A 13,918-nucleotide genomic window follows, 5' to 3' on the forward strand; every position below is an offset into this window, starting at 1 on the left:
AGTTAAATGTGAAACTTGTGAAAAAATAATAATTAATCAAAAATATTAAATTTTATCAAACCCGTAATTATAACTTTTAACTCCACCCCTACATACTCTTATTGCCATGTGACTCAATATAAGCAAATTATATCTCTCTATCACACATGCTATAGCTTGATACTCTCAATTATTAAAAAAAAATATTAAAAAAATCAACTCACCATTATCCACAAATGTTCTCACCTCTCCAAATAAATAGGGGGGGAGAGTTATGAGAAAGCTTGTACCAAAAACTTTAGCCAAGAAGAAAAAAGTTGACATCTTCTCATACAAACCACATAGTTCAAAGTTAAAAATATTCATTGTGTTAGTTCCTAAATGGCTTCCAATCTCCATTTTTGCAAGAATAACCATAAGAGTCAAAAAGTTGTAGTAGTAATAGTCCCTTTTCTAGCACAAGGTCATCTTAATCAACTTCTTCAACTCTCTTGCCTCATAGCATCTTACAATAACATAAAAGTCCATTATGTTAGTACAAAAACACATAATCTTCAAGCAAAACATAGAGTTATTAATTATTTTGACTCTTTTTCCAAAATTCATTTCCATGAATTTCCTACTCCTAATTTCATATCTCCAAATCCAAATCCAAATTCGCGAATCAAATTCCCATCACATCTTCAACCTTCGTTTGAATCATCGTATTATTTGAGGAATCCTGTGAAAAGGCTAATTCAAACTCTTTCGTATAAGTATCAGAGAGTCATTATAATAAACGACTCTCTGATGGGATCAGTTGTTCAAGATTTTGTGTCAGTACCAAATGCAGAAGCTTACACTTTCCACAGTGTGTCAGCTTTTACTGTTTTCCTATTTATATGGGAGAGAAAACAAAGGCCTTTTCCTATAGACCCTGAAATGTTGATTGATCTTCCTTCCCTTGAAGGTTGTTTTAGTCCTGAATTCGAGAGATTTATGGAGAGAGAATATGAATGCATGAAGTTTAACTCAGGCAAGATTTATAACACATGTAGAGTCATAGAAAGTCCTTTTCTTGATTTGTTGTCGAAGGAATTGACCAATAACAAGGAAAAACAATGGGCACTTGGTCCGTTTAACCCGGTCACATTTCCCGAGAAAGGAAGCCACAAGTGTTTATTATGGCTCGACAAACAAGAACCAAACTCGGTGCTATATGTGTCATTTGGTACAACAACGTCATTTTCCGATGAACAGATAAAGGAAATGGCAATTGGGTTAGAACAGAGCCACCAAAAGTTTGTTTGGGTCTTGAGAGACGCGGATAAAGGGAATGTTTTTACCAAAAAATCATCAAGAAAGATTGAATTGCCAAAAGGGTTCGAGGAAAGAGTTAAAGAAAAGGGATTTTTGGTAAGAGACTGGGCACCTCAATTGGAGATTTTGTCACATTGTTCGATTGGTGGATTTTTGAGTCACTGTGGATGGAATTCGTGCATGGAGAGTATCTCGATGGGCGTGCCAATAGGTGCATGGCCAATGCATTCTGATCAACCAAGAAACACTGTACTAATTACCAAGATTCTTAAAATTGGAATTGTTGTTAAAGATTGGGCTAATGGGAATGAATTGGTAAGATCAAATGTGGTGAAAAAATCTGTAGAAAAATTAATGGCATCAAAAATAGGAGATGAAATGAGGAACAGAGCAAAAAAATTGAGTGTAGAAATTAGGAAATCAGTGGCAGAGGGAGGAATTAAACGCATGGAATTGGATTCATTCATATCTCATATAACAAGATAAAAATTTTTGACGATGTTGGTCGAACTATTCAAAAACTACGCTTGACACTTCTTAAGAATCCGAGTTTGATCAAAATCAAGAACATTCATGCAGGATGCATATGTTGTCAATGTATCAAAATTCCATTTGGATTTAACTACTTCTATATGCTGAGAGTGTACGATTTTTTTTTATGCTATCGATATAATTTACAACGTATTATAATTGTTGTTCTTATGTATTTTTCAGATAACTAGTTTCATTTATTATGAATGGTAATATATAGTTATTTTTAGTTGATTTGTATGTGTCATCTTGGTAAAGAAACAACTTTGCCAAGATTATAGGATTTATGAATTTATGGATACTTATATGTACCATTTCGTAATGTGTGGAGGATTTTTCTTTGTATTTTATTGAGTGTCTAATACTTAGTTTGCAACTCGAAGTAAATATTTATTTGTATAGATGGTGTTTTAGTGTTTATACCAAACTATGTAAATCTACCATGTATATTTAAATAATTCAATCAAGTGAAAATGCATGTTGAAGTATTAAAAGTCTATGCACTAACACCTCATATATCTATTGAGTTGATGTAATTATTGGATAGAAGTAAAGTTTTGCCTTCACTAATTAGTATTCATATCAAAAGGTTTTAACTTGACGGATAAATTACTCCAACAAAAAACAGTTTTAGACTCAAAACAAAACTTTTAATTAAAGATGAACAAAATACCGATCATTCGATTAGGATCAAAAATAATTAGGTGTCATGCAGAAGCTAGCAAAGCAAACCTCGAATGACCATGAATAAGAAGACAAGCGAGAAATATACTAAAAGAAACACAAACATTTAACGTGGTTCGATCAACCGACCTACATCCACAAAAGAAGATGAACAATCCACTATAAATATGAGAGTACAAAATATCGAGAGAAATAACCTCACACAATTCACTCGGAATAAAAAGAGGTTCATACAAGTGATAACTTATCACTTGCACATGTCTCACAGTTTCTCTCCCCGTACAAAACTCTCAAAGCCCCTTTGAACTACATTGTGAATGTTAGGAATAAACTTTTATTTATAGAGTCATAAATTTTAGACTTTATGTTTTTTTTAGGAAAAGAAAATTTTAATTATATTAAAAAAGTTGCGATAAACATCCAACACATTCCACTGTAATATTTAATGATATGTCTTTTGATGATTACAATAACATATATAATATAATCTCACCTATAAGCTTTCTAAAAAAGTAATAATAGTGTGCTTGTAATCTCATCCTGATTTGTGAGTATCAAATGTGTAGAAGTTAGATTCAATCCATTAATATGTTGACAACACAAAATAGAAGAAGTAAAGGACCAGGTCCCACAGACAAAGATCCATAGGTGATGTAAACAAAACAAAAAAAGATAAGTACCTTTGGAAGTGTTGACATGTTAGCTGAAAATGAACAGTTGAAAAGATGGAAAAAAGAATTAAATATAAAAAAATTGTTGTGTGGGTATAATGGTGTACAGTTTCAGATAAAAAGAAAGTGTCGAAGTGATTTTGTTCCTATCTTCAACTTCCATTGATCATTACTGATACCAGTTTTTTGTGTGTAGAAGAAAATTCCAGGCCTTATCAGTATAGATATTGGTTCCCGTGGCAATTTTATAATATGATACTCATCTCATATCATAAATTTATTCTGATATTATAACAATATTAATTGAAAAGGATAATGATCAGTTTTTTTTGTTTATTTATTATTTTAGTAAAGATATTTACGTTTGAATGATTCTTTCCTTATTTGGACCCCAATGATAAGACTTTGATGTAGGATTGGCCATAATCGTTGAGTATAAGTCTAGGACGACTTAAGATCATGCTTTCAATAAATCCTCGATTGATCGAACAATGAAAAAATATTGTCAATGAAAATTGAAAATCATAAAAAAAATTAGAGAAGCTAAAGCCTTATCATATATCAAATATATTATTAAATTAATTAGCTCAGATTCTGTATCGTGGGAAGGAAAAAAAAGTGGAAATGAAAAAAAAAAAAAAAAACTACTACTAAGAGATCAACTTATTACACTAGAGTGGCCTTATAACTTCAATATCTAACAGATTGTTTCTCTATTCTGGGCACTTTCTTGAAGGGTTAGGCCTTATAACAGGAGATTCGTATACTGCATTAAGAACTAAACTGAACTTCTATGCCTTAGAGCTGCAAAGGCTCTTTGAGATAAAGCGTTGTTATACATAACATAGAAATCACACTAGAAAAGGGTAGACGATTAGCGAGAGCAGCAGGTGCTGTAGAAATCGAGCTTCTACGCCTTGGGACTACAGAGGCTTTTAATGTCCTTATCCTTGAGATACCATTCAGGTATAATTTTGGAAGCATGTGGATAGAGATCCTTGTATGCATTCTTTATAGTCCCTTCTGCAACTGTGGTTGCAATTGAGATATCTGCATGTACAGTTGTACACTCTCTATCAGTCAAAACTGCAGAGCTAGAATAAGAGTATCTTCAGTATATCTAATTCCAGATCAGCACTACTTGTTACGCAACCATTAGTCGATTTGGAAACAATAAAAATATAGCATTGGAAGACTTAAAAGTATAGCACGCTGTTCCCATATATGCACCATATAGATACAAAGTGTATTGGCCAGGCTCACAAAAAGAAAGTAAATGCCCAAACCTCGCAGGGGTTTCTTTGAATCTGTAAGCTGGGTTAGCATGTATATTATTGCTGCAGCAATTGATATAGGACTCCTCCTGCATAATTAGGAATAAGCATTTATGTTATTTAACCAACGAGATAGGCACAAGTCTGTGGCTAGTGATCGAAGTGATGACACACATTTTCTCTCGTGTTCCCTTTTTGCAATAAGCTGTTTAGAGCTCCAATATTCTCACTAAAATGCCTCCAGGAGCCTTTCATTTTCCCATTAAAGATATACAGAGTTGAGCATTGTTAGAGAGGGGTATTGGAAAGAAGGGAAGAAGTTCAACCCCGAGACTTGAACTCATCTGACAAAAACCCCTATCAACTATAAAATACCCAACAGTTGTTTTCATTTATTTCAAAAACTTGAGATCTTAGTTCCAGAGAGAAGGCAATTTTTGTTAGGTTGCACTGAATGTGGAACGGAAACATTTTCATCCCAATGCAGAAAATAACAGGCTTTCAATTAGAAATTACTTAACATTCATATCCACAATCTACTTAATTACTAGCTTGTTTGGATTTGGCTTATTTTAAGTGCTTTTAAGCCAAAATAGTTTTTAAGCACTTTTGTAGTGCGGATAAATTTAAAAAGTGCTTACAAGTTAAAATCTCTAACTTATGGCTTTTGGCTTATAAGTCAAAAACCAAAAACCAATCCAAACAAGCTCTAAGATTACTTGTGATTAAGGCACTAATAATTAGTATTTGATAACTTGATTAGACAATAAATTCAACCAAAAATACTCCTTACCTTATATCAAACTCTTCTGCCTTCTTGACAGTTTCCTGGACAGCCTTAATCTCTTCATGGTTCATTCCAATGTTAGAACAGAAACGTCTCTGACATTCATGCATGGTTCATGTCAGATAATACACAAACATTCGTATTGTATTGAATGCGCTCACAAAGAAGAGCAGACCACAACACTTGCTCTCACTCACCAGATAGTCTCCAGCATGTATAGTCCCCATCTCCATAGATTCTCCCATTTCAACCTTCAACTGTTTCACAATGAACTCTTTTGCTCGGCCAATTTCCTTCTTTGTAGCTCCATTGGCGATTGAGCATATTTCTAGTTAACAACCAAAGGTTTAGAGAAGCTCATATAGGGTACTAAACCAGTAATCTACACAATCAGATATCATGGTAGTACCTTTTACAGTGCGTGCTTTGCCTTCTTGCCGACACGCAATGTAAATACAAGCAGCCACCAAGGCATCCAGATTCCTTCCTCTCGTACACTTCTGGTCTTCCAGCCTTTTGTATATCTCACTTGCTCGGTCCTGCAGAAGATTAAGGGAAAGATGCATGTTAAAATGACATGGGTAAGGTTTGTTCTTACATAATGAAGGAGAAAAGTTGTCCCAATACCATAGGGTTCGATAAGGTGTTAAAGATTGATTCCTATAGAAGGGACTAAAAGAGCACTACTACCTTGATCCTTAATCTTCACCCATATTTTTCACTTTCCATATATTTACCCATTGTTGTCGAAACTCAAATGTTTGACAACAAAAACTAATAGTGTCGCTTAACATGGGATAGCAAGAGTAAACATTAGACTAAGTTGCGTTGGATCCATCATCACCAACAGCAAGGTATGTCTTGCATCTGTTAACGATCATGATACTCCTCCAGGCATATGAATCCAAAGTTAAGGAACTAATAGTAGAGAGACAGACACACATGTAAAGCTACTTAACCATATTGTGGCAAGGGAAGAGGACAAGAGAACGAAATAGGGTCACTGAATTTTTCGATCTCCACGGATAATACAACAGTAAGACAAAAAGTATCATAGATGCTGATGGAGTGATGGTCGTTGTCAAGGAAGGATAGCTGGCAGCGGTGGCTGCATAAGCTGTGCAGCCTATGCATTATGGTTTCAAAATATCACTTGAAAGATCGTAGCACGCATAAGCAGAGATCAACACAATGTGATGCGAAAGTCATCTTCTTCAAACAAGCAGAGTGAGGAATGTAGCAGTATGGCACCTGGAAGTTCAGTAAAAGGTTTCGAAGGACTTGGATTACCCAGAATAAGAATTACTGACACCTTAGAAAGTATTGTGTTCAAGGTGAAACTCATTTAGTAAATTGAAGATATATTCTCAGCAAACTCGTAAAAAAACAGAGATTTAAAACGGGCAAGCAACAGCAATTCAAAAATTTGCTCCATTTTGTAGGCAAAAAAAGAGAAACAAGAAAATCTAACAAAACAGGATACACACCTTTATGGTAGAAACAAGGCTCAGCCTGCAAAGAAGGAAAAAGACGATTAGTGAAATTAATGCACACAACAATGGGGGAACACATTCCACTAATCCAACAAAAATACCAACTGCATTCTTAATCTTAAACTTCTCAATATGTATTCATGCAAAAAGGACAAAACACAACTGTCGAAGATCACTAGTCATGCTCTCACAAAAATCACAACATGTATAAAGGGCAGCCTGGTGCACTAAAGCTCCCGCTATGCTCGGAGTCCGGGGAAGGGCCTGACCACAAGGGTCTATTGTACGCAGCCTTACCTTGCATTTCTGCCAGAGGCTGTTTCCAAGGCTTGAACCCGTGACTCCTGGTCACGTGGCAGCAACTTTACCAATTACTCCAAGGCTCCCCTTCAAAAATCACAACATGTATATGAAGCCAATATAATCACTTAGTTAGCCGCACAATGCAGTAAGAATATAAGACGCACACAATCATCATCTCAAATCATCGGAAGCCAAGGATAATTGAAAGAATTGTTATGATAACAGCAAACTAATCAGTTTATAATATCACACCTCAAAAAGGACTTCCCTCCAAAACCTAAAGGGAAGGGGGGGAAATGGTTTAGCTGCTCCTCTGTCAAGTCTTGTTATAGTGAACTGGTTAGAAGTGGAAGAAAAATGTTGTGGCCTCGAAGAATTCTATTAAAAAAAAAAAACAAAGGTGCCACAAAGGTGGTACATTTAACTTGGTTTCCTATGCATAGAGCATGTCTTACTCATTGCAGTAAATGTACATTTGTGAAAAGCATTTCTCTGTATCCTGGCAGATTTGATGTATGTTTTACAAATCTTTTTGGAGTAAATGGATAGCATCAAGCAACTAAAAAGGAGGCTATCAGTAGCTGGAGAGGACAAAGAATGAATCCGCAGCTCAAAGTTCTGTGGAGCACCATCCCAATGTGCATAGTTAGGACTATGTAGACAGGAAGGAATTCTAAAAGTTTTGAGGGAAGAGCAGCAGCACTTCATAAAACACAGATGCTCATATTCCTTGGTGTTTTGGTGTGTAAATATGATAAATGTAAATCATTGTGATACCTTGTTCGACTTTATTAACTCCTTGCAATATAGCAGACTTCAATCACATACAACTGCTTTTGGCAGTAAAAATTACTTACAAAAAAACTAACTATGAGAACAAAACAATATGATTTCCGTTACAGACTCCAAACCACCCCTCTAAGTCACATTCAAATTCATTATCAGATTCTCCGGGGCTAATCCATATTTGATTCAAATAGTTATCACACAGCACTGAAGTCTAATCAACCATCATATTACTCCCTCCATTTCAATTTGTTTCACTTACTTTACAGACCATTTCAAAAGAATATTTCTTTACTTTTTTGGTAATTGTTTAATTTTAACTTTAGACGTGACATGTTTAATATCACAAGATTGAAAGGTCATCTTGGTACATTCCATATATCTTTAATTTAAAACCACGATAAATAAAAAATCTTTTTTACTTAAAAAAAACTCAATGCCGAGTCGAAACAAACTAGACAAACAAATTGAAACGGAGAGACTAATTCTTACATTTACTCAGTCTCCAATTAAATCCCCACCAGCGTTTTAACACTTAAAAACTCAAGTAACCAAACAAAAATAAAATGAAAGTACTCCCTCACTCCCAATTTTTCAGGACTAAATCAGACTAGCTCAATTCATTTGTTTACAGTTAAAAAATTCAACTATTCCAAGCTAAATAGTTAAAAAGGAAACATTTTTAAACATCAGTTAAAGTTCAATAAGTTTACCTATCAGCCATATTAGCAATAACCTTAAAAGCCATAACTAGGGCACGTTCAGGATCACCACCTCGATTCTGCAACCTAGCTAGAGATGAATCTCCATTACTCCCATTAGGACCTTTAGAAATTACAGTAGAAAGACCGACATCACCAAGCAACGGGTTAACGGGTCCTCCAACACGGTTCGGGTCATGATCACCGGATTCATCAGCAAACGTACGCCACTCAGAAGTCTCATCAATTGACCTCGATTCCAGCACAAGCCCACACTCCGAACAAACTGTATCACCGGCGGCATGGTCAAACACCACCTCCGTATTCCGTTTGCAGTCCGAACAGTATGAGTCACCCATCCCACCTGACCCGACCCGACCCGAAACTATATGAACCCGAAATTGAGAAAATCGACTTGGGATTCTTCGTCGGATGCTGTTAATTGAGCTAGAGAGAAGAGGAATATGGGTTGTTTATGGAGTTTTCTCTCTCTAAAAAAATCTGTGTTGATTATCTATGGAGAGGAAGTAAAGTAAGCTAATAAACAAAAATGTGGTCAACCGGGTATTTATAAACCGAAAAGCTGAAGCGGATCGGTCGACATGCTCGTGAGTGGAGCCCACATTTTGTTCATGCAAAAAAAACGTGGAAATATTTAAGCTGGCAAACAAGTCGCCAAACTAAAATTCTAAATTTTATAATCAGATTTTAAGTTATAATAAATAAGTTATAAATTTTTTATTCTTATATATTTAATCAACTTACATATAACCCGCATGCTCCTAACGACGACACATAAAATAGTGGTATTATTTTATAAATTGAAATAATTTAATTTTAAATTTTTTATTGTATTTTTAATGATATGCTTTTATAACGACATATATCTTATCATATTTTAATATCATAAAATTATAAAAAAATTCTTTTCTTTTCTTTTTAAAAATATGTCTAATTAAATTACGTCATAGTATATGTCTGGCCGCGTACAATAGATCCTTGTGGTCGGCTCTTCCCCGTACTCTGTGTATAGCGAGAGTTTTAGTGCACCGGACTGCTCTTTTTTAGTATATGTATCCGCACGTTGCACGGTCAATATTAAAGAAGTTATTTGTGGCAATTTCTTATATTATTTGCTTGAATATATTAATTTTAATATTTTCAAAAATGATAATTGTAATATTACTTCTTATAACTAAAAAAAAATGAAATCAAAGACAGTAAAAACTTACCCATATTGATACGTACGCGCGTGTGTATATATATATATACACACTAATTTAGTATACGTGCATTGCACGTGTATGCCGTATCAATAAAAATAATTATATATAAAAGAAAATAAATAATAATTGTCATTAGATATTCATGTCAACAAAAATAAATAATGTTATTATTTTGATGCAGTATTTAAATATGTTATTAACCTGCAAAAACAAGAAAATCAATTCAATTACTTATATAATATTTGTACCTATAGAAATATTAATGTTAAAGAAAACAATTTATTTTGTGTGCATTTCATATAATATATTTTTATAGATGACGTTCTAGGTATATGATACATTTCACGTACATATTTTATTTTAGTGGGTACATTCTTTTAAAATTTTCATAAATATCACTCATTTCATTATATACTAAAGAATATAAAATATTGTTTATTTTTATATAAGTCTCCAGTTCCTCTTTACTCAAAATATAGTTTTGATTTCAAAATTCTGCGTCAGTAAATTAATTGGGAAAATAAATTCTAAGAAATTTGTAAATGTAAATTTAATTTTACTTAGCTTTATGGTGTTTCGCAATTATCGCCTACATTTGATTCTTCAAAATCAAGTAACTTTTTAATTGATAAAAAGAATCCTAAACCTAAAGTGAATCTAATAAAGAGTTGTATTTAATTTTAAAAGCAATAGAAGTTAGTTTGTTATTGGAGTTAAAAACAGTTTATTAGTGTTTATAATTATAAAGATATTTTGTGATGGATAATTAAGTAATTTAATATAAAAAAATTGCTATAAATTAATAGAATTGTAATTGATTTTAAAGTCACAAATATTAAGACTTTTAATATATAATTTTCTTAATTATTAATTCTCATAATACCTCTTACCATATATTTAGAACTCTTTAATTTTTAATTATATTTTTCTCTTATCATATATTTTAGGATTCCTTAATTATTGTCTTGATGTCTCTTACCATATATTTTCTTTTCTCTTATATATTTTAGGACTCCTTAACTTTTAATTTTTTTTAACATATATTTTAGGACTTTGATTCTTAATTTTAAATATTATAACTATAATTAAATAATAATTTAAAGAAAATAGTAAATCACAATTTTATCTATTTGTAAAAAGTTCAATCAACATTTATAAAGAACGTCATACTTTTTAAAGTAATATAAATATAAATATAAATAAATGGATAAATGTTGTCAATCAAACATAAAATACAATGTATTTAGTAAAAACTATAATAAATTATCCCTTATTTTCTGCAAAAAACTAAAATTATAGCACTACATAACTAATCCCAACAAATTCAGCTTCACTAATCCGAAGCACATCCCCTGCTGATAATTACACATACGATGAAAATGATTACAAGTAATATCAATGATATATAATATAATTCTTGATGAGATAGACAGAATAATTAACATCTCCGATAGATAATTCATGTCAAGAAAAAATTAAATTATTTATAGAAGAATAATATTTTTTTTAATTAAATTTTGATATTTTATTAATGAAATAATGAATATAAAACACTATCTTACACCACCCCGTACAATTTAGAAGAATAATGTGTGATGCAGCACAATGATGTTTTGATGTTATATTTAGGTTCACTTAATTTCTTAATTCTTATCGAGTAAATAATATTCATAGATATTGATAGAGAGAGTCCAAAATGGTCATGAAAATGTTGGCAAGTTTTTTATTAATAGAAAAAGTTAAGTATGGTTATTTTTTTAATTGCAATTAAGAAAAAGATGTGTATAAGGAAAACTTATTGGTCATAAAATTGTGAATTTTAGGACTGAATTTATAGAGATAGAAAGAATGATTATTATTAGGGACTTTTTCATAAGCAAATAAGGAATTCCACGATAGTGACAGTTTAATTTTGTCTAATTTTTTGTCCTTGTATACGATTACACTATTTATTGCCAAAAAATAAAGGTAGAGTTTGACACTTGAAATATATAGCATAATTAGAATACCTTTCAATATTGTAATAAAAACTAAATTTATATTGTAGAATAGACGTTGTAGAAAAGGTAATTTAATATTATTGAACATGACTATTTTTACTTTTATTTTTTTGATACATAATTTTTTCGTCGGAAAACTTTGGAATTTTAATGTGAGACTTTTTGTATGTGCCTATTTTTACTTAACAAAGTCTTTTAAGAGTAGGAAACTTATTACTAAGTTAATATTTCTATTAAGATTAAGTCTAAAAATTAAATATTATTTTTTTTAAAATGGTGAAAAGACGATTTTGTTTAAAATGGAGTCTTTTAATGAAGGGCAAAAAGTTCAATCAACATTTTATGGGTCTTCATGTTTTAATATAACAACAACAAACAACAAACCCAGTATAGTCCCACCATGTGGGGTCTGGGGAGGGTAGAGTGTACGCAGACCTAACCCCCACCTTGAAAGGTAGGACGGCTGTTTCCGAAAGACCCTCGGCTTAAGAGAGAAGAACAAGGGAGGAGAAACAAGAAAAACAAGAAAAACAAGACATAGGTCAGTAGAGCCAAACATATAGAAAACAATATAAAAATATGAATAATGAGCGCGGTAAAGTCAGGGTAGAAAGATCGGGGATAAAGGAGCATTAACTACTATAGATAAAATAGGATACCCAAAGTGAATTGGGCTAACAAATATAAGCAGTATTCACATACAAAAATCAAATGTTAATAAACAAATGAGCGCAACTACGACTACTATGGAGAAACGATAGGCCACCTAGCCCACTATCTTAGTCTGAGTCCTCCACAGCCTCCTATCTAAGGTCATATCCTCGGTGAGCTGCAACTGTGTCATATCATGTCTAATCACCTCTTCTCAATACTTCTTCGGCCTCCCTTTGCCCCACCTGAAACCGTCCATAGCCAACCTCTCGCACTGGAGCACTGGAGCATCTGTGTCTCTCCTCTTCACATGCCCAAACCATCTCAGTCTCGCTTCCCGCATCTTGTCCTCCACCGATGCCACTCCCACCTTATCTCGGATATCTTCATTCCTAATTCTATCCATTCTAGTGTGCCCACACATCCACCGCAACATTCGCATTTCCGCGACTTTCATCTTCTGAACATGAAGTTTCTTGATTGGACAACACTCCGCCCCATACAATAGAGTCGGTCTAACCACCACTTTGTAGAACTTGCCTTTGAGTTTTGGTGGCACTTTCTTATCACACAACACTCCGGAGGCGAGCCTCCATTTCATCCATCCTGCACCGATACGGTGTGAAATATCGTCGTCGATATCCCCATCTTCCTGTATAATAGACCCAGATACTTGAAGCTTCTTTTCTTTTGGATGGCCTGGGTACCAAGCCTCACTTCCCCATCAGCCTCCCGCGGCAGGCCACTAAAGCTGCACTACAAATATTCTGTCTTGGTCCTACTCAATTTAAATCCTTTAGACTCCAACGTCTGTCTCCAGCCCTCCAGCTTGTCGTTAACTCCGTTGCGAGTCTCGTCAATCAGGACTATGTCATCCGCGAACAACATACACCAAGGTACCTCACCTTGTATTTGTCTTGTCAATTGATCCATCACCAGGGCGAACAGGAACGGGCTAAGAGTCGATCCCTGGTGCAACCCCATCGTAACAGAAAAGTGCTCCGAGTCCCCTCTTACCGTCCTTACCCTGGTCTTAGCTCCATCATACATGTCTTTAATCGCTCTAATGTACGCCATAGGTATACATTTCGCCTCCAAGCATCTCCATAGGACCTCTCTTGGAACTTTGTCATAGGCCTTTTCTAGGTCAATGAATATCATGTGTGAGTCCCTTTTTCGCTCCCTATACTGCTCCACCAATCTCCTTACAATATGAATGGCTTCTGTAGTAGAGCGCCCCAGCATGAATTCAAACTGGTTCTTTGAAATAGACACACTACTCCTCACCCTCATTTCCACCACCCTTTCCCACACTTTCATAGTGTGACTTAGCAGCTTGATACCTCTATAGTTGGTGCAGCTTTGAATGTCTCCCTTGTTCTTGTACACGGAAATGATTGTACTCCATCTCCATTCTTCCGGCATCTTCGATGTTCTGAAAATGACATTAAACAACGCAGTCAGCAACTCCAATTCTACTCTACCTGCATTCTTCCAAAATTCCCCAGGGATCTCGTCAGGTCCGGTCGCTTT

General features: G+C 34.0%; 2 protein-coding genes across 3 annotated transcripts; one reads left to right on the forward strand and one right to left on the reverse strand.

Moving 5' to 3' along the window:
* Nucleotides 1–329: 329 nt before the first annotated feature.
* Nucleotides 330–1,764, forward strand: LOC129877295 (zeatin O-glucosyltransferase-like). The gene has a single exon (XM_055952775.1). It carries the CDS (start codon nucleotides 361–363, stop codon nucleotides 1,762–1,764), a length of 1,404 nt encoding a protein of 467 aa, XP_055808750.1. The 5' UTR covers nucleotides 330–360.
* Nucleotides 1,765–3,721: 1,957 nt separating this feature from the next.
* LOC129876356 (transcription initiation factor IIB-2-like) lies at nucleotides 3,722–9,089 on the reverse strand. Of its 2 annotated transcripts, XM_055951771.1 has the most exons (7): nucleotides 8,521–9,064; nucleotides 6,713–6,737; nucleotides 5,635–5,764; nucleotides 5,423–5,553; nucleotides 5,232–5,320; nucleotides 4,451–4,527; nucleotides 3,722–4,214 (listed from the first exon to the last, which is right to left on the reverse strand). In XM_055951771.1, exons 1-7 carry the CDS (start codon nucleotides 8,865–8,867, stop codon nucleotides 4,075–4,077), a joined length of 939 nt encoding a protein of 312 aa, XP_055807746.1. In that variant the 5' UTR covers nucleotides 8,868–9,064; the 3' UTR covers nucleotides 3,722–4,074. The 2 variants fall into 2 exon arrangements, with proteins under 2 accessions (XP_055807746.1, XP_055807747.1); XM_055951772.1 differs by lacking the exon at nucleotides 4,451–4,527 and having other exon boundaries at nucleotides 8,521–9,089.
* Nucleotides 9,090–13,918: the final 4,829 nt, after the last annotated feature.

This window comes from Solanum dulcamara, chromosome 12, assembly GCF_947179165.1.
Source record: "Solanum dulcamara chromosome 12, daSolDulc1.2, whole genome shotgun sequence".
NCBI classification, from domain to species: Eukaryota; Viridiplantae; Streptophyta; class Magnoliopsida; order Solanales; family Solanaceae; genus Solanum; species Solanum dulcamara.